The 24,091-nt window shown below is 49.1% G+C and overlaps 1 protein-coding gene across 1 annotated transcript in view; it reads right to left on the bottom strand.

The window, feature by feature from the left end:
• The window catches only part of PAPPA (pappalysin 1), a 266,420-nt gene that overhangs the window by 23,175 nt on the left and 219,154 nt on the right, over positions 1-24,091 (bottom strand). The window contains exons 18-20 of the mRNA XM_027550637.1: positions 22,563-22,710; positions 15,779-15,888; positions 5,192-5,263 (exon numbers count right to left, since the gene is read on the bottom strand). Of these exons, the coding sequence (XP_027406438.1) occupies positions 5,192-5,263; positions 15,779-15,888; positions 22,563-22,710 (330 nt within the window). The remainder of the gene's footprint in view (positions 1-5,191; positions 5,264-15,778; positions 15,889-22,562; positions 22,711-24,091) is intronic.

Here is a 24,091-nt window from a genome sequence, read left to right as displayed (position 1 = left end):
CTCTGAGTCAGCCTACCTGGCTTCAAATCCCTACACCCTTTTGGACAAATCATCACGTTGGCCATTTTTAAAACCTCTTAACTAGCCCACTAACCTCAGATATGCAGATGACACCACCCTTATGGCAGAAAGTGAAGAGGAACTAAAAAGCCTCTTGATGAAAGTGAAAGAGGAGAGTGAAAAACTTGGCTTAGAGCTCAACATTCAGAAAACTAAGATCATGGCATCTGGTCCCATCACTTCATGGGAAATAGATGGGGAAACAGTGGAAACAGTGTCAGACTTTATTTTTCTGGGCTCCAAAATCACTGCAGATGGTGACTGCAGCCATGAAATTAAAAGATGATTACTCCTTGGAAGGAAAGTTATGACCAACCTAGATAGCATATTTAAAAGCAGAGACATTACTTTGCCAACAAAGGTCCATCTAGTCAAGGCTATGGTTTTTCCAGTGGTCATGTATGGATGTGAGAGTTGGACTGTGAAGAAAGCTGAGCACCAAAGAATTGACGCTTTCGAACTGTGGTGTTGGAGAAGACTTGAGAGTCCCTTGGACTGCACGGAGATCCAACCAGCCCATTCTAAAGGAGATCAGCCCTTGGGTGTTCTTTGGAAGGAATGATGCTAAAGCGGAAACTCCAGTACTTTGGCCACCTCATGCAAAGAGTTGACTCACTGGAAAAGACTCTGATGCTGGGAGGGATTGGGGGCAGGAGGAGAAGGGGACAACAGAGGATGAGATGGCTGGATGGCATCACCAACTTGATGGACATGAGTCTGAGTGAACTCTGGGAGTTGGTGATGGACAGGGAGGCCTGGCGTGCTGCAATTCATGAGGTCACAAAGAGTCAGACATGACTGAGCCACTGAACTGAACTAGCCAAGATTTTTCCCCACTCAACTACAGTTACGCTAGAAGACACACACTTATATGCTGAGTGTGCAAAAGCACAGGATAGACCACTATGTCCTCCTGAAGCACAGGGCTCCTTTCTCTTGGAGAAATAAGAAAATCTGACCCCTCCCCTACTTTCCTGGTAGTAGATATTTACAACCATAATTTACAATAAAAACATATGCAAATACACTGGGAAGCTGAATGTAAACTACACAGAACTAGAGAGACTGAACATAAGAATTCATAGGGGTTTGGCACAACGGTTGGTGTGTGATTGCGGGCACTTTCTCCTCTCATACGAGAGTATAGATATACTGGACGTCACACACCTTCCATGTTTGTTTTCCTCTTGTTCTCAAAAAAACACGTGAGGTAGGCATGGCTCTTCGCACTTTACACATTAAGACCTTGAGGCTCAGAGCAAACTGGCAGAGGCAGAGTAGAGATTTCAGTCTAAGCTGACATCTCATTTTTCTTTACCCTTCTGGGTTATATCTAGAATATGCCGATTTCTCTCTTTTCTTCCCTGTGTTTCTCCAACTCTGTGATGCTTGAAAGATGAGGAAAAGATGATGGCATTATTACTGATCTGAACCCAGAGTCAGCTTAGGGCAGAGGCAGGGGTCTCTGCCACCTCCAGCAATTGCATTTCCCGCCTGAACACTTAGCAGACTGTCTAACCTGGTTGGCTACTCGGTCCTTTTGAGTAAGTGGCTTATTGTCTCTGGGCCTCAGGGCTCCCAGTGGTAAAATAAAGAGGCAGGATTAGACCACTGTTTCCTCAAAGTAATGAACATTCCCCTCCTCTTATCAGAGGTAATACTGTGTAACCCTTTAATATAGAAAGGAAATGAAAATGAAACTTCTCTGATTAAAGTTCGGGTTGGGAGTCTCTGATGCTCAGTGACTTGTTGATGAGAAAGAAGATGTCAACAGCTGGCTAAGACCCCTGCATCCCAGCACAACCTCTGTGATCCAGTGGTCTCTCCCTCCCATCCTGACTTCCTGTGGGCTTGCTTTGGGGAGAACCAAATTCACAAGGAGTCCAGCCTGTGTGGCATCCTTGTCTCTCGCATCTGTGCTCCAGATTCACAGAGGCTTTATGCTACCAACTCTTGAAGCCTGATTCCATTTCATCACTACCCTATTAGGGTCTAAAAAAGATCTTAGCAAGACAGAGCCAAGAACAGAGAGAGCACACTGCGTGTGCACATACACAAGGCTGTGAACTCTGGCGGGACTCCGCCCTGTGACTGCCATAACGGACACATTAACCACATTCATATTGGAGCAGAGAGGCACCAACCACAAAGGATAAGCCCTTTGCTCTTTTCTGAGCCTTAAGGAGATCTGTCTGGGGCTCTCTTTTCTATGTTCTTTCTCATATCATATATAAGGACTAATCACAGAAACCAAATGTCCTTTTTGTAAAATAAAAGAACTGGCTTGGTAAAGGAGTAGCTGGAGAAAAAGAGGAAGAAGAAAAATAAAATAAAAGTGTTTCCTTTTTTATTGGGCCACTGAAAAGTATCTCCAGTCTCATTACCAGCTACTCTCTGCTATGTACCCTTTCCTGCTGCTATATCCATCCATCCACCCACCCAACCATCTATCCATTCATCCATTCATCTTCTGTGCAATCCTATCTGTTGAACACCAACTATGTGTCACACACTGTGCTTAAAAAAAAAAAAAAAGGATGTAATAATGAGTAATAATGTATTGGGTTGGCTAAAACATTGGATTTTCCCTACAAAGTTATAAACTAATCTGAATGAACTTTTGGGCCATCCCAATAGAGCCCCTCCTCCTCCAGGCCTTACACTGTAGTGAGGAGGCAGACTTTGTTCAAAGGCTCACTTATCTAATTGCTGATTTTAACTTTGATAAGAGCTTGGGAGGAAAGGTACATGACGCTGTTAGAATTAAGAGCAGGAAGATCTGACCTAATTGGAGAACTCCATGAAGGAGTCTCTGAGGAAATGATTGTTTCAGCTGAGATCATAAGATGAGTAGGAGTTAATCAGATGGGAGATTAATCAGGGGGTGGAGAAGGGAGGCTTTCTATAGAGAGAGAATCACATGTGAGAAGCTCTACAACTTAGAGGTTTCTTCTCTCTCTGGTGTTTCTCACGCTGCTACTTCTACTAACGGTGTGTTCCGGAAAACAATTCACCCTTCAAGATAGAGCTCAAACATCACCCTTGCAAAATGCCTTCCCTATAACCCCTGGGGCTCCGTGTGCTTCTGTAGCTTCCTGGACCTGCTTTGCTGATAGCTCTTGGTATATCAGTTTAAAATTCTTCTTTATCTTTATCTTCTTTATCCTTATGGACAGGGAATGTATGTCATCCATTTTTATATCTTAGATTTCCTAGCAAAATGCTGGCAATTTGAGCAAACCTTAATCAAATATGTTTTCCTTACATGTTTATCTTGTAAAATGATCAGTAAAAGGATGGACGGATGGATGGAGGAAAGGTAAGAAGATGTCTAGATGAGTCAAGACAGCGTAGTTACCTTTCTCACGTGACTAAAACCATTGCAGTCTCGGAACCTAGACCAGTGCTGGGCACAGAATAGGCCCCCAGTGAAGCTCTGATAGACACACAATTAAATTACTAATTTAGACACAGCTTGAGGCAGAGAGTAGGGGGGCTCGAGGTTCCCAAACCATTTATCAATCTTGGCTCCTGAAGATATTCCAGGATGATAGCTTCGCCCTAGACCCAGCATTTGTGTCTTTTCTAAGCATACTTTTCAGCCCAGATAAGAGACAAACTATTAGAAGGCAAGGGGGATGAGGGGCACCTGCAAGGGCAAAGACGATAAGCATCACTTGGCGCAGCTCAGAGCCGGGCAGGTGAGGGTCTCCAAGGTCTTAGTGCTGAGTCAAAGGAGGGATCGAATTCTGCTGGCACACGGGTCGCCCAGACTGCCGACTCGGCAGAAGACATGCCCAGGTAACCCAAGCTTCCTTTCTCTGAAATGCTGGACCGATCCAGAGAGATGGCAGGATGCAACTGTCTCGGGCCCTTGGCTTCGGTTTTGCCATTTCTGCTGAATCTTGGGAGAAAGGGAGTTCTTAAAAACTACAGTGTCCTGTGCCTTAAGAAGATGCCACAGGAGGTCCCTAACCCACACATAGAAAGAAATAGGACGCGGGGACTGTCCTGTGACATTGACAGGTCAGGGGGTGGTCTGTGGGCAGGAGTGGCCCGTGGAGGAGAAAATTCACAGGCCTGGAAGTCAGGAGACCTGGGTTCATGCTCCAGCTCTACGTCTGTTATGCTGTGCAGCCTTGGACTGCTCCATCCCCCCCAGCCCTCTTCCAGTCTACCCAACAAACGAGGAGGCTAGATCACATTAAGAGCCATTCCAGTTTGGCATCCCATCAAACGCTGGAGCTGGCTGCTAGTTAGGTGTCGGTCTCCCCATCATTTAGAAGAGCATTCTGGTTGGGACATTTGAAGAATTCCATCAAATACGAAGTTTCCTAAGCAATCTAGTCCTTTCCACCTGGCTTTTCCTGAGAGAGGTCTGAGGGGACCACAGAGATGTGGACATCCACCTGGATGGGATCTGGGGCTTCCTTTTGATGCCAGCTGAAAAGACTCAGGTGGGCACAGAGGTGCACAGAATGTCTCTGACCTCCAAGGACAGCACCCCCTTGAGAACACAGGTAACAGGCCAAGTACCCTGGCGCTGCCCCTCCCCAAGCTTATCACTGATACCCAGGGACAGAGCTTGAAAATGCCAAGTTCCAAGGGATGGCTTCTCTGAAGGGTCAGAGGAGCTGTTCCGCCTCCGGCTCTAAGCGGTTGGGATAAGGTGCCCCCTATCTCCTCTGGAGTTGATGAACACATGAATGACAAAGACGTGAGGCAGAAGTGATCTGAAGCTAATGGTGTCAGAAAAAGTAGAAATTAAAAAAAAGAAACCTGCCTCATGTGGTTCTGAAAAGTTAAACGAGTCGATGCTGGTAAAATGTCTGGCGTATTACAGCTGCTAAATCATGGACTCTCTCACTCCCACTCTCCCTTTCAGAGGCAACATTATATTGAGCCAGAAATACCTGGTCTGGGATCCTGACTCTGTTAGCCATTCAGTGTGTGTCTGAATGTGTTTGTTGCCCTCTCTGCATCAGTTTCATGAGCTGTAAAACAGGCCTGCTGACTCCTATCCAAGAAGTCTGTTAAAGGGGTATTTAAAGCACTTAGCAGGCATAGGAAATGTTACCATGATTAACAATAAGAGGGATAACCATAGTTGGGACCATTCTGAGGAACTCACCTCACAACCTTTGACACAGTAAATCAGAGCAGGGTGAGGATACCACTTGAGACCAGCCGTGCAGACAACTCTCTGCAGAGAGAGGGAGAAAGAGGTTAGATGGGTTTGCGGCTGCGAGGGAGCCATCACTTCACCGGAATCACATTCAACGCCCATGTTCCCTTCTTGGATCTTCTGAGTCTTAACCTCACCCTGGCATTTACATGGAGAATCTGCCCCGGTACCTGCCTGAACTGGAGCCACAAGATTAATGTTTGTGTTCACTGTAGGGGGTCGTGATTCTGTATTTCTCTGGCAGGAATACGAGAGGAGGAGAAGCAGACCTGCAGGATGGGGACATGACCGGAAAGGCACTTCAGGAAATTCCTGGCTGTCTGCCCCGTGGATAGAGTTGGGGATAAGGCGGGAGGAAGGGTAGAGTGTGTGTGTGTCTATGTGTGTGTGCACACGCATGCACTTGCACACGTGAGCACATGCATGCCCAAGTGCGTGGCTGCAGCAGGGAGGTGGAGCAAGGCATGGAACAGGACTGCCCAAAGTCGACGCTGAGGACCACCCTAATCACAATCGCACGGGAGCACGCTGAAACGGCAGCCTCTTCACTGCCTTGGGTCTAGGGTGTCTAAATCCCTGAAGCCAGGACTTGGGCCTCTTGTGTTTCAAAAACAAGCTTTCCCAGATGATTCTGATACACACTACAGTTTGAGAGTGGTGGGCTGGAAGATGCATGAATGCACCTTTGGTTTGGAACACCGGAGAGGCAGAAAACCCTTTCTGCTTCCACCTGCCGCCACCATACAGGCCAGCTCACCACTTGGGGTCACAAGAGTCGGGCAGGACTTGGCGACTAAACCACCGCCACCACCGTTCCCGAGGCGCCCACACTCCCATCTCTGTGACTCTGGCCCTACTGCTCCCTTCCCGCCGGCCTTCCTCATCTTGTCACCTGGAGGATCTTCAGTTACCTCTTACGTTTCTGTGCAGGACTACCTTCCTCAGTACTCTGTCATGGCCTGTGCGGGGCAAGGACCTAAAGAAGAGTGCTGGGCGTGCTAAGGCGCTTCAGTCGTGGCAGATTCTTTGTGACCCCAGGGGCTGTAGCCCACCAGGCTCCTCTGTCCATGGAATTCTCCAATCAAGAATACTGCAGTGGGTTGCCATGCCCTCCTCCAGGGGATCTTCCCGACTCAGGGATAGAACCTGCATCTCTCATGTCTCTTACATTGGCAGGAGGTTCTTTACCATTAGCACCACCTGGGAAGTGGATGTGTGTATAACTGACTCACTCTGCTGTACATCTGAAAGTAACACATTGTAAATTAACTATGTTGTTGTTTAGTGGCTAACTCTTCGCAACCCATGGACTACAGCATGCCAAGCTTCACTGTCTTTCATTATCTCCTGGAATTTGCTCAAACTCAGGTCCATTGAATCAGTGATGCCATCAAGCCATCTCATTCTCTGTCGCCTCCTTCTCCTCCAATAAATAAATAAATAGCATATAAATTTAGAATTAAAAAAAAAAAAAGACTACCTTCCTCTGTGATGATTTCCCCAACCCCCTCAGGCAGAACTTAAGATATATGTATATACATTCACTTATAGCCACCCTTAATACAATTATTATTATAATGACAACTAAAACGTATGGAGTGCATTTATGGTGCTATTTACTTTATTCATTTTCTTATTTATTTCTCACCAGCATGCAGGGGGTGGGGGTGGGCATTAATCTTGTGTCATAAGGAGAAGAAATTCCCCAAGCTCCACAGCTGTTAAGTGAAGGAACCAACATATGAAACTAAGCATATTTTTTAGGAATGATTTAAGGTGGCTCATAACATAAAATCCAACACAGTAATTTTTTAAGGAGGTGAAAAAATAAAGATAAACACAACCAGGAAAATCAAACAGCATCAGGCCTGGGGCTAAGGTCGCAATCCCAAAAGCTCCCTTTTCTATTCCGCCATAGATGCCCTACTTTTCATGCCAGATTACAATGATTTGTTTATCTATTTATCTATTTTTAATCTTTTAGCCATGCCATGAAGCATCTGGGATCTTAGCTTTCTGAATATCGATCAAATTTACGCTTCCTATATTGGAAGCACAGAGTCTTAACCATGGGATGCCAGGGAGATCCTACAATGATTTATTTTTAAAAAATTAATTAAAATAACCTGGAGGCAAATGCTTAGCTTGGTTATGACAGGTAACTTTGTGTCAGGGAGCAGCCATTGAAGTCTCCATGGTCAGGGCTCAGCAGAGTGCCAGTTGATTAATGTTAATTAAGAAACGAGCACTCACAAGGGTCAGACTGTGGAAAATACATGTGACCAGCCCATTCTCTCCCCAAGGGCAGACCTATATGGGAGCAAAGCTGTGATGAGGTTTCCTGGTGAGCGTGGGATCACATGACTCCAGGATTTGGCTGAGGTTGGACTGGGGACCTTGCTTCTCTGTCCCATTTCTCTGGTTCACCCTGGGTCTTCTATGCCTAGAATGGTGCCTAGTACATGGAGGATGATCAGTCAATATTTATGTTATATATGAATGGATCCATCTCAAAATAGAGATGATTTTACCAAGGGACACTTGTTGTTTTCTTTACTTGTCTTCCTGGGCTCCTCTGGTGGCTCAGACAGTAAAGAAGCTGTCTTCAATGTGGGAGACCCAGGTTTGATCCTGAGGTTGGAAAGATCTCATGGAGAAGGGAATGGCTACCCATTCCAAATGGCTACCCACTCCAGTATTCTCTGGAGAATTTCATGAAGAAAGGAGCCTGGTGGTCTACAGTCCACGTGGTTGCAAAGAGTGGGACATGGCTGAGCAATTAATACTTTCACTTTTTCTTCCAGAGCAGCCGAAAAGCATTTGGAAAGCCCAGCAGCGTGTCTAGCTTAGAGGACCAGTTTAGTGTACACTGAATTAATTACAGATCTCAGACAAACAACCTAACTTAGGACCTGCCAACTACAGTCTCACAAGGTGAAATCTACTCGTTAGCCCCTCCTGCCTCTGTTGACACTGTCCGCCTTCCCTAAAACACAAGGTGATGTGTGGGAAAGATTGAGCACTGAGGCGTGACAGACATGGCTGCACTTCTGACTTGAAATTTCCACTGAGGTTAGGTTTTCCCATCTGCAAAATGGGTCCTGAAAATGTCACAGGCTTGTGAAGATGCATTAAGAGAAAGTATGTGGAAATGGTTAATCCAAGACTAACAGCTGTGGGTAAGAGGGCAGGCCTGGTTTTAGACATCTCTGCTCGCCCCCATCCCCACCCCCAAGGTTCAGGATGGAGCATAGCAAACAAATGCATGTTGATCCAGTGAAGGAACGTGAGAAGTCTAGTCTCTCCCTTCCAGTTCAGCTACTTTCTCACCCCGCTGCTTCCTAACCCCGGGGGCCAGAAGTGGAGGGGACTACCTGCTTTCATCATCTGGCAAGTTTTAACCAGACTTCCATCTCTGAGTCTGAGCATCTGTTCCTGGCCAACATTCAGGGATGTTGGAGGAACATTTAGGCTATGGTTTAAAAAAAAAAAATACGTGCAAAGAGTTGGACACGACTGAGCGACTGAACCGAACTCAAGTAGTAGAAAACAGCAGGGTCAGGATCCACAAGGGATTCGACGCCCATCCCCACCCCCTGTTTATTTGAGACCTAATTTAATCCATCCGTGGGAGTGTCTCGGTGTGGTTGTACAAGTTTCTGTCAGTTGAGGTTTACCTGACGTGAGTTCAGAAAAAGGACTTTTATACTATCTGCATGAGCCTATTTACGTTTCCAAGTCTTCTGGATTTTCCACTATTCCTCAGGGCTGCACGCCCCACCTGTCTCCCTACAGGGCCGCTCTGTCTGCCAGGAGGAGTGGGAAAGGGGAGGCAGCAGGAGCTGAAGGAAAGGCTAGGCTGTTTACACCATGTGCTGGGAGACCCCAGATGGGTCCCCACAGAGGCCAGCCTTGCTCCTCTTGATGCCAGTGAGACCTCCAGCCCAGTCAGAGCCCTTTCAGACGAGGCTTTGTAAGACAGCTTTCTTTCCTGCCTTGCTGCACAAGAAGAATAGACTGTCTCTTCTTGGCTGCAGTGACCATCACCACCACCCCTAACACCAGCACGATCATTCTCACCACAGCACCCCCACTACCACCATCATATCAACAGCACCATCACCACATCATCAGCCAGGACCATTAACAGCTCCATCACGGCTTTCCCCTCGCCTCCTCAACACAAAACCCTCTGTTAAGCACATGTTACGCTCCAAGCCTTGTGCTCAGAATGTTCATTTCATTTAACATTTACCATAACTATGATATCAGTCCATATATACGATATAGGTACTTTTTTCATGCATACAGCAAAATGATTCAGTTATCTTTTCAGATTATATTCTAAAATAGGTTATTTCATTGAGTATAACTCCCTGTGGGTTGTGCTAAGTCACTTCAGTCGTGTCTGACTCTGTGACCCTGTGGACTGCAGCCCACCAGGCTCCTCTGTCCATGGGATTCTCCAGGCAAGAATACTGAGTGGGTTGTCATTCCCGCTTCATAATTCCCTATGCTATATACTAAATCCTTGTTGCTTATTTACTTTAGACATAGTAGTTTGTATCTGTTACCCTCATACTCCTATATGTCCTTGCCTCCCTCCCTCTCCCCTTTTGTAACCAGTTTGTTTTCTGTATCTGTGAGTCCGTTTCTTTTCTGTATATAGATTCATCTGTACGGTTTCTAGATTTCACATATATGTGATATCATACAATATTTATGTACAATTTTTGATTCTGGTTTATGCAAGAGGAAACTGAGGTACAGAGAAGTTAAATAACCTGCCCCAAATCATACACATAGGTAACGACAGTCAGGAATTAAACTCATATCTGTCCTATTTCCAGATTTATAACTTGAAAATTATATTCTCCTTCAAAACCCTCTAGCTCCCAAACCGGTAAGCATAAAACCACTTACTCTTTTGACAGATGGGAAGACCAAGGTTCAGAAAGGTGGAGGGGCTTTGAGACAAATGCAGCAGAAGCAGAGTGTTTAAAAGCTGAACCCCAGAGAAGATGGACCCAAGCAGAGCCAAAGATGTGAGAAAGAGTCTTAGAAGAACCCCCTTGTCCCAAGCCCAGAACTGATACCCCTCTGATGTCTTCTGGGACAAGTCCTCCTTTCTCCTTTATTTTTCCTTATTTATAGGACCTTCTGTGGGTCAGCTGCATAAGCTGTTTGCTTTTCCTTTTTTATCAGTTACTGAGCTTCTGGCTTTCTTCTGTGTAAGTTTTTTTTTTTTTTTTTTTTTTTTAACCTAGGTATTTTCCACCCTGTATCCCTTGTTTGAAGAATGCCTTCCATTTTGAGGTACCTAATCTATGTTCATTGAAAGAGTTGATGAATAAATGACCAAATGAGTGAATGTATAAGTGCATCCCAGAGTGAATGAGAAATTGCTGGTCTCGGAACACATCTCCCCACCTCCGGGCTTCCCCTGCCGGGCACAGGACGTCTCCTTCTACATGCTGTGTAGACTGGACTTTGTCTTCACTCAGAACAAACACAGACTGGACTTTGTCTTCACTCAGAACCATTCTACCTCTGATCTTTAGAGCCTGATACCTTCTCTTCCAGGAATGAACTGTGCATCCTTTGTCTGATGTATTGCACTTGTTTATTACTTATAGTGTGTAAGATGGTTGTCTTGTAGGACAGAACGCGTCAGCCTTAGTCCTGGGCGCTAATCCTGATTCCATCACCAAGTTAAGTGCACTGGGCAGTGACAACCTCGGAGAACTTCAGCTTCTTCCTCTGTAAAGTGGTGATAATGTTGATCTCACTGGAGTTTAATGAATTCCTCACAAAACGTGCCTGTCATGTCACAACAGAGGGTCAGTATGTGGTGCTTTCCCGTTCCTTAACTCCCTCTCTCTCCTCCTCCTCAACTCTCCTTTCCTCTCTCCCTCTCTCTTTCCTTTCCTCCCATCCTCTTTCCAGAAGCTCTTAAAGAAGCCAAGATCCCAGCTGTTGTTGTTGTTGTTCAGTCGCTCAGTCGTGTTGGACTCTTTGGGACCCCATGGACTGCAGCACGCCAGGCTGCCCCATCCTTCACCATTTCCTGGAGTTGATGGTATGATCCTAGCTACCGGGAGGCATTATGCCCCTCTGAGATTGTGGGCTGCACTTCCTATTGGGGAGCTTTCTTGGCACCCTAAGCAGGGGGACTGCAGGGCAGACTGGAGGTGCTCCTTAGGGGCTGATGCAGGAGGGGCTGCCCCCTGAATTCTGAAGGTCCAGAATTTGAAGGTCCAGCTTCAAAGAGTGTCTCATCCAGAGGTGGCAAGCCAACAGCTTCTAGGCTACACAGCCCACAGAAATGTCTAGTGTGGCACACGAAGTGCTCAAAGTCAAATTAGTTGCCCATATTTTAAAAATGAGAGACTTCATATTTTAAAGACTTCAGATTTCTTATATCCAAGGAAACAAGGAAAATCTGGCCACACTGAGCCCACATTTCCATGCTGTCACACTCAGCTGGTAGCTCCCCCTTTGGCAGCCAGAGTGTGTTTCTCAGTTGACCACAGTCCCCACCATTCCCTGCAGCCTGTCCAGCCTTAAGCCCGAGGGCTATTTGCATCTATCACAGAGTTTGCACTGTCCTGTTGATTATATCGAAGGAAGGTTTCTCTGTATCTTCACTGTTTTGCGAAGTGCATGTGTGGCAAGAGGCTTGAAAAGGGGGAGAGCTTGAAAGAAAGGACAGGACAGAGTGTTTTTCTCTGAAGGTAAAACATATGGCTACAAAAGAATTTCTTTGGATATATATGCTAAGATTCCAGCTACATGAAGTTCAAAACTAAGCAAAACCAACAGAAGAGACCTTGGTGGTGGAGGCGCTGCCTGGCGTGGAAAGGTGTCTGAGAAGCTGTACAGGTCCCCACCCCGATCTGGACCTCACGAGTGGACACAGCACACAAATTGACCAAGCCTTATGCTTAAGATTAGCGTGCGAGCTTTATGTCAATAAGAAAGTGACTGCATCTGCAATACCTTATTTCTTGGGTTGGGTAGCACATACACAGGCATGTTTTATTTCAGTCTTGCTGTTTTGTGTCTATACTACCACAACCATGGCACTTCGGCGTTTAGAATACAAAGCAACACACTTGGTCTGCTTCGCCCATTTATCCCACCTACCTGGTTCCCATCAGGTTTTGAGTCTGTGACTCTTGATTTCAGTCTAACTCTCATTTCACAGAAGGGGAATCTCTGGCACATGCAGCAAGCAGGTGCCTGGGCTGTCTTGAACCTCGGTCCCTTGACTCAGCCACTGCAAACAGGAGCATCTGCTGTGCCCTGGGCCCCAGAGGGCATGCCAGGGTCAACACGGTGAGCATGGGCCTACCCTCACAAAGGCCACTCACCCAGCACACGAGCTCAGTGTCGATATTCCAAGTCACCTGGGTGGTCCTTGTTCTCCTCATATGTGCCAACCTACGTCTAATGTCTAAAACAGAGCCTGCTATGTGGTGAGCGCCCGGAGTGGGCCGCAGCGGGCTCCCAGGGCCTCATGAGAGGCAACGGTGCCCATCTCTTCCGACTTGTGTTTAGCGACAGTCACTTGGAGCACCAGCAGCCTGCTGTGGTGGGAATATTTACACCGCGGCAATGGGCAAGTGCTACATATCAGAGGGTGTATCTGTGGGGAGAGCTGGCTGTCAGCTACTTAAGCGATGGTAAACATTTCCCCTTTATTATTAGTATCGTGGAGGCTGTAGGCAGCTAGAGGTAACAGCAGCATCAAACTGACCTGGATCCCTCTTCAGTTCCTTGTAGGGAAAAGGTTTCTATGTACAAGATGCCATTTCCTCTATTGGAGAAAGGGAGGCTAATTCCTACCTCATGGATTGTGCGTGTGTGCACGTGTGTGTGTGGTGGAGACAGGAGTGCAAATGAAGCCAGGAAGGTGTCTGATCTGATGCGGGTTCACAGCGGGTGTCCATTACACATCAGTGCTCGCCTCTCACTCTCTTACACGGGGACAAATGTGACAGTGGTTGGTGCAAAGCCTTGCCCCGACACCCACCTCGTGCTGGTGCTCGGAGCAAGCCCTCTGAAAGCAGAGGGGCCATCGGGGCCGGCTCCGGCCCAGCCCCGCCAGCCCTGCAGCTCTGTGTCTGCAGCTCTCGCCACAACGGGGGCAAGGGTGCAGCAGAGGCCAGCATTTCTGCCCGATTCCTGGAAATCATCAATCTCTGCCCTTCGCCCTCCTCCCTTTTTCTACCACATTTTTTTTCCTCCTGGATAATGAGGCCTCCGGAGACCAGTGGAGGTCTGAACCTCGTTACGGCTCTCCGGGTAGGCCGGCATCAATAAGGGCCGGCGGACCGGGGACCTGGGTGGGGGCAGGGGCGGGCAGGCGGCGGGTGGGCGACTGAGGAGGGGGGCTTTGCAGACTTTCAAATCCCTGGATTTATTTCACCATGAATTATAACTGAACTCTTTAGTGCCCGGGGCTCATGGAGGGAAGGGTGGAATTCAGCCAACAGGCAGAGGGCAGAGGGGTGGGGCGCCCTGGTCTGGGTCCCAGGCAAAGAAGACCTCCAGCCTTGGGATGTGAGAGAGGTCTCTGGTGTCCGCTCTGTGCAGAGGTGGGTCCCCTGCCTTTGGTGCATGAAGAGATCGGTGGAGGGAAGGGTGCTAAGGGAGGGTGGGGTGGCGTAGAAAGAACTCCCAGTCAAGATCCTGGTGCTGCTTCCTGTGTGACCCTGGCCCAGCCCCCTCCCTCTCTGATCCTGTGTTTCCATCTGTACAGTGAAGGGCGTGTGTTGATGATCTCCATCTGCCTTGAGATTGATGTATGGCCTCTGTGTGGGCACCTGGGTGTGTACACGGGACACTCAGTGAGATCCTATGTGGGGCTCTGGGTGGGGAGTGGGGAAAAGCACGCTGAGTGTGAAAAACAGATGAAGGAGCCCAAGGTCAGGGAAACAGAGTGGTCTCTTGGATGTGTGCAAGAGTCAAGCAGAGAGACAGACAGACAGACAGGACAACAGGGATGGAGGCAAAGAAGGTGGGCAGGAAGGAGGTGGAAAGAGGTATCGAGGTCTCAGGAGAAGGAAGAGAGAAACAGTGAAAACAGAGGCAGGCAGTTCTTGTATCTCCTTGTATCCGGAAAAACTTTGTGGTCCTCTTGACGAGTGGTACCTTCATGAGACTAGCAGGATCTTCTGCAAAAATATGTGCTTGGTTGCATGTTCTCTGTCTTCACCAAAATCACATCTATCCTGACCTTGCCCTTACCTCCTGGGAGTGGTTTCTCAGAGCTATCTAAGATGCTATCTCCCGGGCTATAGTCCTCATTTGCCCCCAGTAAAACTTCACTCACAACTCTTTAAAAAAAAAAGAATAAAAAAACAGAGGCAGGAAAAGGGGCACTAAGTTGGAGACGGGCAGAGAGTGGCGGCAGAAGCGGGGGGGGGGCGGCAGCCCTGAGGTGCGGGGGGCAGCAGAGGGGCTGGCAGGCCAGCCAGCAGGGAGTGCTGAGTAAGCCCGCACCACCGCGCCCTCAGCTCGTCTGGGAAAGAGTACACCTGGTATCAGGTTCTGCCAGCTCTCCAAGTGGGATCTGCGATGGGCAGGCGGGCAGACGGGAGCCCTCCCAGTGCCTCAGCAGAAAGGCTGGTGGAGAGACACAGCTGAACCTTCGCGGCGCCCCCGTCTCCATCTCTCACTTCCTCCCGTGCGCGGAGCCAATGCCCCAGAGCTGCCACATAGCACCAGGGATCGTGCTGCCCCGGGGGGCATGAGTGGGGTCCACATCGGCACTGGGGGCTCTGGTTGATCAGGTGACACATAGGAACATGGGGCTGGCCAATTCTGATGGGAACTTGGCCTTCCACACCTGCCTGGCGCCGTGGGGCGAGCACAGCCCTTGGACTCAGGCTTGGGGTCAAACCCTCCTACTGGACCACCGCCCACCCCCGAGGGCTAGTGCTCGGGGAGAGGATGCAGACAGTGGGCCTCACTCCACCGGACCATCCTGAGGTCTAAACAGACTTGTGTGCTAAGTACTGGGTGCGCAAACACGGGAGGTGCTTCATACACAATTGGTATTGCTAGTTCCCCGTATCACATATTAATTGTTTTCCACCACACAAGTGAAGCATGAGAAAGATACCAGAAGCCCCGGCTATGGAGTGTCCATGAGCTTCTACCAGAGAAGCCGTGAACCCTGCCCCAACAAGTGAGGACGTTCCTGCCAGGCAGACGCAGCTTTGGGGTCTTCTCTACTCCTTCACCCCAGCTGTTCTTGGAGCCTCAGTCTCATTTGTAAGCGAAGTGCTTTGTCCTCTTACTCCCTGGCCGTCATCGGGATTCAGTGGGACGCTACATGACAGCCTTAGCACAGTGGTTGCCAGGGGGGAAGGACTAAATGTTTAAGGCTTGGAGAATTGACAGTGAACCCGTGTCTGCCCCACAGAGCAGGTGTGGCCATCAGATGCTTTCCCGTATGGAGAGGGACCAACTCAGGACCAGGGCGTGTAGATGGTCAGTGAGGTCGTTTTCCTCCCAGTCACTCACCTGCACTCGCGTGGGGTTCAGCCAGTGCGGGATGTCGCGGACACTCACGTTCACTGGCAGGACAATGGACTCGCTGTTGTGGTCCAGGCAGGAGGTGGTGCACTCTGACCCTGCAGGGAAGCAGAGAGGGAGGTTGCGGCTCAACCCCTGTCTCCTGATGCCAAAGACCGCCCCTCCCCCCACTGGAATGCACCCGCTGCTCCCTGGGCCCCATTGGTCTGGGCCATCCCTCCCTCAGGGGCAGCGGGAAAGAGAGAACCCCCGCCTCCAGTAGGGCCACCTCTGGTCTCCCTGACAACTCTCTTGTCTCCTGTCCAGCTGACACCACCGCCACGCTCATCAGCCCTGGGCCCAGTTTGCTCTTACTCCTCCTCTGTTCAGAAACCCTTCCAGGGTTGCCCACATCCAGGACAAAGTGCAAAACAAACCCCTCTGTCCAGCATCCATGGCCTCCCATGGTCTGGTCAACCCTGTCTCCCATGAACCACCTCACACACTCCCACTAACTGGACTGCGCTTGGCTTTCCACCCAAATCCCCCATGTCACAGCTTCTAAACTCTTGCCCCTGTGTATCTTTTCTCCTGAATTGTCCCACTGATTGGCCTTCTCAAGGTCAAATCCTACCAGCTCTTCAAAGCCCAGGTCGGATCCTCCGAGAAGCTCGCCCTGATTTCTGCAGCTGACTGAGAGCAGCGTTTGCCATTGGTGAATCCCACTCCAGAGCTGGCCCTGCCCCCTGTCCCTCCTTTCCGCGGTTACAGTAATGCCCTAGGAGGGCAAGGATGGGGTCGAGTCCTCTCTGAGCCTAAGCCAGCGCCTGACACACAAGGTCTGCTCTGCAGGCATCAGCCAAGTGAGCGGTGAGTGTGTGAATGCCCCATCAGCAGTAACCACACTCTCCTCCCCCAGGGCTGGCGCTCACACCCTCCTCTGTGCTCTCAAGATCCTTCCCCCGACTCTTCAACGGGTGCATGACAATCAACGATCTTTCAGACCTTAATCCAAGTGCCCTTTCTTGGAGGAGACCTCCACTCCTGACAACCCAAACCCTCTCCCAGGCACCCGTCACAGACTTTGTCGCTGTGGTACCAAAAGTTCTCTTCCCTGCTTGCCTGTAACTCCATGAGGCCAGTGCTATCTGTGCCCCTTTCTATGCCCAGAGCCTGGCACTGTGCATGGTGGATGGCAGGCACTCGATAAATATTTGTGAAGTGAGTGAAAGAGACAAGAGTGAGCAACTGCATAGATGGTTGAGGAAACGAATGAGTGAATGAATGAAGGGCACAATGAATGAATGATGAGTAGGCATTTAGGTATCCCAGAGAGCAGGAAGTGGGTACATAAACGAGTGAGTGGATGAATAAAGGACTGAATAAGTGGCTAAAGGAATGAAAACATGAATCAGGCAGTGAGTCAGTGAAGGCACCATGACCAACAGAGACAGGGTCAGTACACAGAAGCCCTGGGTCCAGGCACTTCTCCAGCTGACCTTCAAGCTGTGGGTGGGCAAGACGAATGAAATTGGATTGATTCATTCTCTGTCCTGACCTCAGTGATTCTCAAGTCTCCTTAAAACCAAGCTTATCCCATGGGATGTCCCCAGGACTCCAGAAAGGTCCTCATTCATATGGACAGAGAACAGACATGTCACAATCTCACCAGGGCCCTATGGAGGTCATTCCCCTGCCTTAGTATCAAGACCACCCTCGAACACTGAATGGTTTACGAGTCAACTTTCTTGAAAAATATCCTCCGCTGTTAGCCAGTCCAAAGGCTCCCTTCCAGACGTGTGTACGTGTATAAACAGAATGCATATATGTGTATGCTGCTGCTACTGCTAAGTCGCTTCAGTCGTGTCCGACTCTGTGCGACCCCATAGACGGCAGCCCACCAGGCTCCCCCGTCCCTGGGATTCTCCAGGCAAGAACACTGGAGTGGGTTGCCATTTCCTTCTCCATATATGTATATGCATACATGCAAATATAGGTGCATATTTAGATATTTGTATATGTACATATATTTTATCAGGGCCCTTCTGTTGCCATCTTGTCATTCTCTTCAATCTAAGCGAGTCACAAAGTCTGAAGAGGGGGCTGGGGTGGAATGGCAGATCCGGGACAATCTTTAGAATCTCTTTACTTTACACACGGGGCCCCTGAACCCAGAAAAGGCAGGGGTGGGAGTATTTCTGGTCTGGTCAGCTGGCTTTCACCTGCGACTCACCACCCCTGCACACCCAGCCCTTAAGATCGCGGTCCTCACACCCATCTTGGGGGTGAAAGAGTGACGTGTGCAGTGCTTGAGTTCCAGAGCTGGGGAGGAGGGGGCCGTGAATGAAAGCCCACGCCTCTCCGGCTCCCAAACCCCGTGACGCATACAGTGGAAACACAGAAGGGAGAGAAGAGAAGGTGGCGGCCATGGAAGGGGACAGAGAGAGGTGAAGGGTGAGCAGAGAGAAAAGAAGCCCGCAGAAAGACATAAAAAGAAGAGATGAGAGTCCGAGGTGGGGGTCCCTTGGCCCTCAGAGAGACTCCGTGGTGTGTGTGTGAATCAGGAGATCGATTTTAAAGATTTCAGGGAGCCAGGCTGTGATGGGAAAATCTTTTTGGAGAAACAAGACACCACCTCTGAGAAACAGACAAAGGCTGTTCACCCCAAAAGGGGGAATAAATAAACCTGGTTCACCCAGGAGGCCACGGCTGCCCTGTGCAGCAGACACGGCTCAATCCCTCTCTCCCAGTGGCGGGCTCCGCTCTGCCCTCCCCCGCCACAGCGCTGGGCCTCAGGACCAGGCGGCCTGTTGTGATGTATGAGCCCTAATTGGCATCATTACAGATCGCTGATCTCACCGGGCCCCCGTCTCCCCCTCCCAGGAGGAGCCAGGAGGTGGCAGCAGCCTTGGTGGCTGTCACAACTTTCTGGGAGTTTCTGAGAGGGGACACAGGCCTCCCCAGGCCCTCGGCCTGGAGGCAGATGCTCCAAGCAGCTCCAGAAAGGGGGCCCCAGCCCCCAAGCCAGCCGCCTACCTCACCCCTGCCCTGCTTAGGAGGCCTCTGGTCAGGGTCCCTTTCCTTGAGGGACGTCTCCCCGGGGAGGGCTCAGCCCAGGGTGTGGGTGGAAGGACCACGAGCAGGAGTGTCGGGTGGGTGGGGGAAGCTTTGCCCCTCTCTGCTTCAGCATCCCCTTCAGAGGCCCTGGGGAGGGGGCGTTTACTCTCTCAGCCCCCTCCAGCAGACCCCCACCCCCCACCCCAGGTGACCATGCTCATAAAACCACACCGGCATGGCAGTGAGAACAGGGGGTAAAGAGGCAGGGAAGGGGATTCCGCGTCAGACAGACAGCTTTCCCTGTCTGCTTTGACCACGAGAAAGCTCAGGGAGTGAAGGAAAGGCTACTGTCATCACTACCCCTTCTCCCCGCCACCACCTCTCGACCAGCCTGCTGGCTAGCAGAGGGCCAGGCATTCTGGCTCCCTTGCGTGTGTCTGCGACTTGCACATACACAACAGGTACAAAGTGGCCACGTGACGTACCTGCGTACGTGTGTGTGTGAGCTACACGTAGGGTTACGGGTGACGTATCTGGGCGGTGTCTGGCTGATGCGTCCGTGCTAGGCGTGAGCTCACCGCACGATGGGTGCATTTGCGTCGGTTGTGAAGCATGCACGCTTGCTCGTTTGTGCATACAGGAATATATGAGCTTGAAAGCATCGGTGGATGCAGACATGCAGGCGGTCTGGTTTTAATCAGGATTTTTTTTTCTCCTGGGGTTGCTCAATGCCAGGCATGAGTATGACGGCGTATTCATTTTTGTGCGTGTCCTGACTGAGTCAGGGGCAGGGGCCCCATCACAGACAGAAGCGTCCAGAGCCATGCACACCCCTCAGGAATGATGGAGAAAGCCTTGACCTTGGGATGGAGCAGCCAACGCTACTGGCCACCACTCCACCTGTTGCCACAACTTTCTAGAATGCCTATACTGGCAGACCCAATGAGATCCCCCCTCTGCAAAGCTCCTGCTTAGCATGGAAATTGAAACTGTAATCAAAAATCTTCCAGCAAACAAAAGCCCCGGTCCAGACGGCTTCACAGCTGAATTCTACCAAAAATTTAGAGAAGAGCTAACACCTATCCTGCTCAAACTCTTCCAGAAAATTGCAGAGGAAGGTAAACTTCCAAACTCATTCTATGAGGCCACCATCACCCTAATACCAAAACCTGACAAAGATCCCACAAAAAAAGAAAACTACAGGCCAATATCACTGATGAACATAGATGCAAAAATCCTTAACAAAATTCTAGCAATCAGAATCCAACAACACATTAAAAAGATCATACACCATGATCAAGTGGGCTTTATCCCAGGGATGCAAGGATTCTTCAATATCCGCAAATCAATCAATGTAATACACCACATTAACAAATTGAAAAATAAAAACCATATGATTATCTCAATAGATGCAGAGAAAGCCTTTGACAAAATTCAACATCCATTTATGATAAAAACTCTCCAGAAAGCAGGAATAGAAGGAACATACCTCAACATAATAAAAGCTATATATGACAAACCCACTGCAAACATTATCCTCAATGGTGAAAAATTGAAAGCATTTCCTCTAAAGTCAGGAACAAGACAAGGGTGCCCACTTTCACCATTACTATTCAACATAGTTTTGGAAGTTTTGGCCACAGCAATCAGAGCAGAAAAAGAAATAAAAGGAATCCAAATTGGAAAAGAAGAAGTAAAACTCTCACTATTTGCAGATGACATGATCCTCTACATAGAAAACCCTAAAGAGTCCACCAGAAAATTACTAGAAATAATCAATGACTACAGTAAAGTTGCAGGATATAAAATCAACACACAGAAATCCCTTGCATTCCTATACACTAATAATGAGAAAACAGAAAGAGAAATTAAGGAAACAATTCCATTCACCATTGCAACGGAAAGAATAAAATACTTAGGAATATATCTACCTAAAGAAACTAAAGACCTATATATAGAAAACTATAAAACACTGGTGAAAGAAATCAAAGAGGACACTAATAGATGGAGAAATATACCATGTTCATGGATTGGAAGAATCAATATAGTGAAAATGAGTATACTACCCAAAGCAATTTATAGATTCAACGCAATCCCTATCAAGCTACCAACAGTATTCTTCACAGAGCTAGAACAAATAATTTCACAATTTGTATGGAAATACAAAAAACCTCGAATAGCCAAAGCGATCTTGAGAAAGAAGAATGGAACTGGAGGAATCAACTTACCTGACTTCAGGCTCTACTACAAAGCCACAGTTATCAAGACAGTATGGTACTGGCACAAAGACAGAAATATTGATCAATGGAATAAAATAGAAAGCCCAGAGATAAATCCACGCACATATGGACACCTTATCTTCGACAAAGGAGGCAAGAATATACAATGGATTAAAGACAATCTCTTTAACAAGTGGTGCTGGGAAATCTGGTCAACCACTTGTAAAATAAAAAAAAAAAAAAAAGCTCCTGCTTAGGGTCCTTTGGATCGGTGGCTCCATTAGATCTTAAACTACCTTGGGAATCAGCAGGGAGGGGAACCATGCGCTTGGATGTTTTCTGAGGCATGCTGCACTAATGCGGGAGGGCTGATCCTTACTCTAAGTTCAGCTGAAGAACCTCTGTGCGAGGCTCTGCGTTTCCATCTTTCAAAGGAAGTGGTCAGGCCCCCTAACCCCTCTGCTCCCCAGCTGTGGGCCTCCCTTCTGGACGTGAAATGATAACCACGTGAGGGTGAGGAACACATTGACTCTGTGTGGCTGGGAGTGAGTGTCTGCACAGATAACCCTCTGCTCCAGACACCCCTGGTGATCGTCCCATAAATCACACTGGCCACGAGAAAGGACATCCAATTCCCTGGGCTTTTCATCGTGGTCAATTAAGGAATCCACCCAAGAGGTCAGTAGCACTGCCCTCCACTGAGGTCAGACTCCATGCACGCCCAGCTCCCCAGAAAGCTGTGGGCCTGTGATGAATGTATCTGTCCAGACGCCTGGTCTCTCCCAGGCCACCCCCTGGCATCAGACCCCAGTTTGTCTCCCTTCACTTGGCGAGCTAGCCTATCACCATGTAAAGAATATTTTGAAAAAGCTGTTTCTCCTTATTTTGGAGGCAACTGAAATGCCATGGAAAGAACTCGGGCTTTGGAGGAGTGGTCTCAGGATTTGGGCATGTTCTATCATTGCTTTGAGTCTCAATTTCCTCATCTGTTCAAGGCTATTGAGAGGATAAGAGATCACATCTCTAGAGAGCTGGGTACAGTGCTGACCCACGGCCGGTATTGTGAATGATCAGCATCACACATGTTTTAAGATTACCAACAAAGGCAGCCATACTTGGGCACTGCTTCCCTAAATTGGAAGTGGATTTTCATACCTCCCTCCCTTTGCCATGTTGATCCCTTCTGTCTGGAATGCCACTTCTTGCCCAACTAGCTCTGGCAAATCCCTGTGTAAGCAGACCTTCCTCTAGGAGCCTTCTGTGTCCCTGGAGGCATCAGTCAATGTTTCTGTCCTCCAGTGTAATCCCACACACCCACCAACATTGCTTTGCTGACATCTGTGCCCTGAATTCTCTTCTTGAGAGGACAGGGTCTGGTCTCATTCCTCTTCATTTCCCCAGTGCCTCACGCTGAGAGAGGTGCCCATTATCCCAGAAGGACACAAGCTACAAGTTCTGGGGAGGATGCGCCACCCCCCTTCCCCCCATGCATAGCTCACCACCCACGCCCATCGTACCTATGGCATAGCCCTCAGGGCACTGCAGCTTGAGATTGCTGTTGAGCTGGTCTGGGGCCGAGCACTCGCCTTGCATCTCCTGGCAGATGTGGAAGGAGCCGCTCCAGGTGCCATCTTTCCGGCAGTGGATGACGTTGTTCCCGCGGCCCTGCATGCCACAGAGACACAGTCAGGACCAAGAGAGACCCCACCCTCTGCACAAGAAGCCTCCCAATGTTTCTGCTCTGCAGCGCCCCGAAAGTGTTCCAAAACAAGTTCTTCACCATGGTGGAAACCCAACCGGCCTCCAGTAGAGTCACTGCAATGTCACCATTTTACAGATGCGGACACTGAGGACTCAGTGGGGGAAGAAACTTGCTCAAAGCATTTTGGAGAGTTTAACACCCAGGTTTCCTACATCTGAGTAGTGTTCTTTCAGAGAGTCCAATCAGAGGAACTCGTTTGGCTTGTTTTTTGTAACTGAGAACGTAGGGGACCACGTGTACCCCAATGTGTACAGTGAGTAAGCATGGATCTTGGAGCCATTTGTCAGGAGGCGGTCACACACCAAGGCTCAGAGGCTAAAGGATCTGCCTGCAATGCAGAAGACCTAGGTTTCATCCCTGCGTCAGGAAGATCCCCTGGAGAAAGGAATGGCTACCCAATCCAGTGTTCTTGCCTGGAATATCCCATGAACAGAAGAGCCTGGCAGGCTAGAGTTCATGGGGTCACAAAGAGTCGGACACGACTGAGCGACTATCACTTTTCACTTTCACCCCAGGCATACTCCAAAGCTTGCTTCATCTCAATGGACGAGAAAAAATCCCAGGCCCAGCCCCCCAAGTAGCTTTCTCTTCCAGGGCCTCCCTTCCCCTCCCTCCCTCCTTCCTTCCTTCCTTCCTTCCACTCCATTCCATTCCAGCAATAATGGCACCAAGAGGGTGGTGTGAGGATGCTTCTATACGCTCCCTCCCTCCAAGTCTTTACAATAGGCAATATCCCATCTCTCAATCTTCTGCAAAGCCATGGGCAAATGAGCCACTTTCCACTAACATTCCAACAGAAGGTCAGCTTTGCTGAAATTTCAGAACCATCCCCCAATCCAAAGCCCATTCCTTAGCGTCCATTCTAGGCGTAGCTCTGTCGGGTCCAGTTGTGAAGTAAGCCGGCTCCCTGCTCCCCACAGCACCACCGCCAGCCCTGAGCGTCGTCCACTGCCTGCATTCTCAAATGCCCCACGTAGGGTTTCACCTGGCCAGGCTGCTTCTGCATGTGTCGCACCTTTGTCTGCTCTGTCCCCTGCCCCTGCCCCCTTGTCCAAACACAGGCACAGAACTTTCTGGCAGAAGCATCCTGTCCTAATGCCAAGCCCAGGCCTGCACACTGCACTAGCCGAAGGTCTCTGACACCCGCTGCCTCTCTATCATCTGTTCCCTCCTAAATGGTACCCTCTTGGATCACCCCTGCACCCCTGGGGGCCTTCCACAGTACTCAACAGGTCCCAGCCACTTAACAGGCCCATTCACACATCACCCAATAGGTATTTTTGT

Source organism: Bos indicus x Bos taurus, chromosome 8 (assembly GCF_003369695.1).
Source record: "Bos indicus x Bos taurus breed Angus x Brahman F1 hybrid chromosome 8, Bos_hybrid_MaternalHap_v2.0, whole genome shotgun sequence".
NCBI classification, from domain to species: Eukaryota; Metazoa; Chordata; class Mammalia; order Artiodactyla; family Bovidae; genus Bos; species Bos indicus x Bos taurus.
The sequence above is the reverse complement of the archived record's forward strand: the minus strand, read 5'-3'. Positions and strand labels throughout refer to the sequence as shown.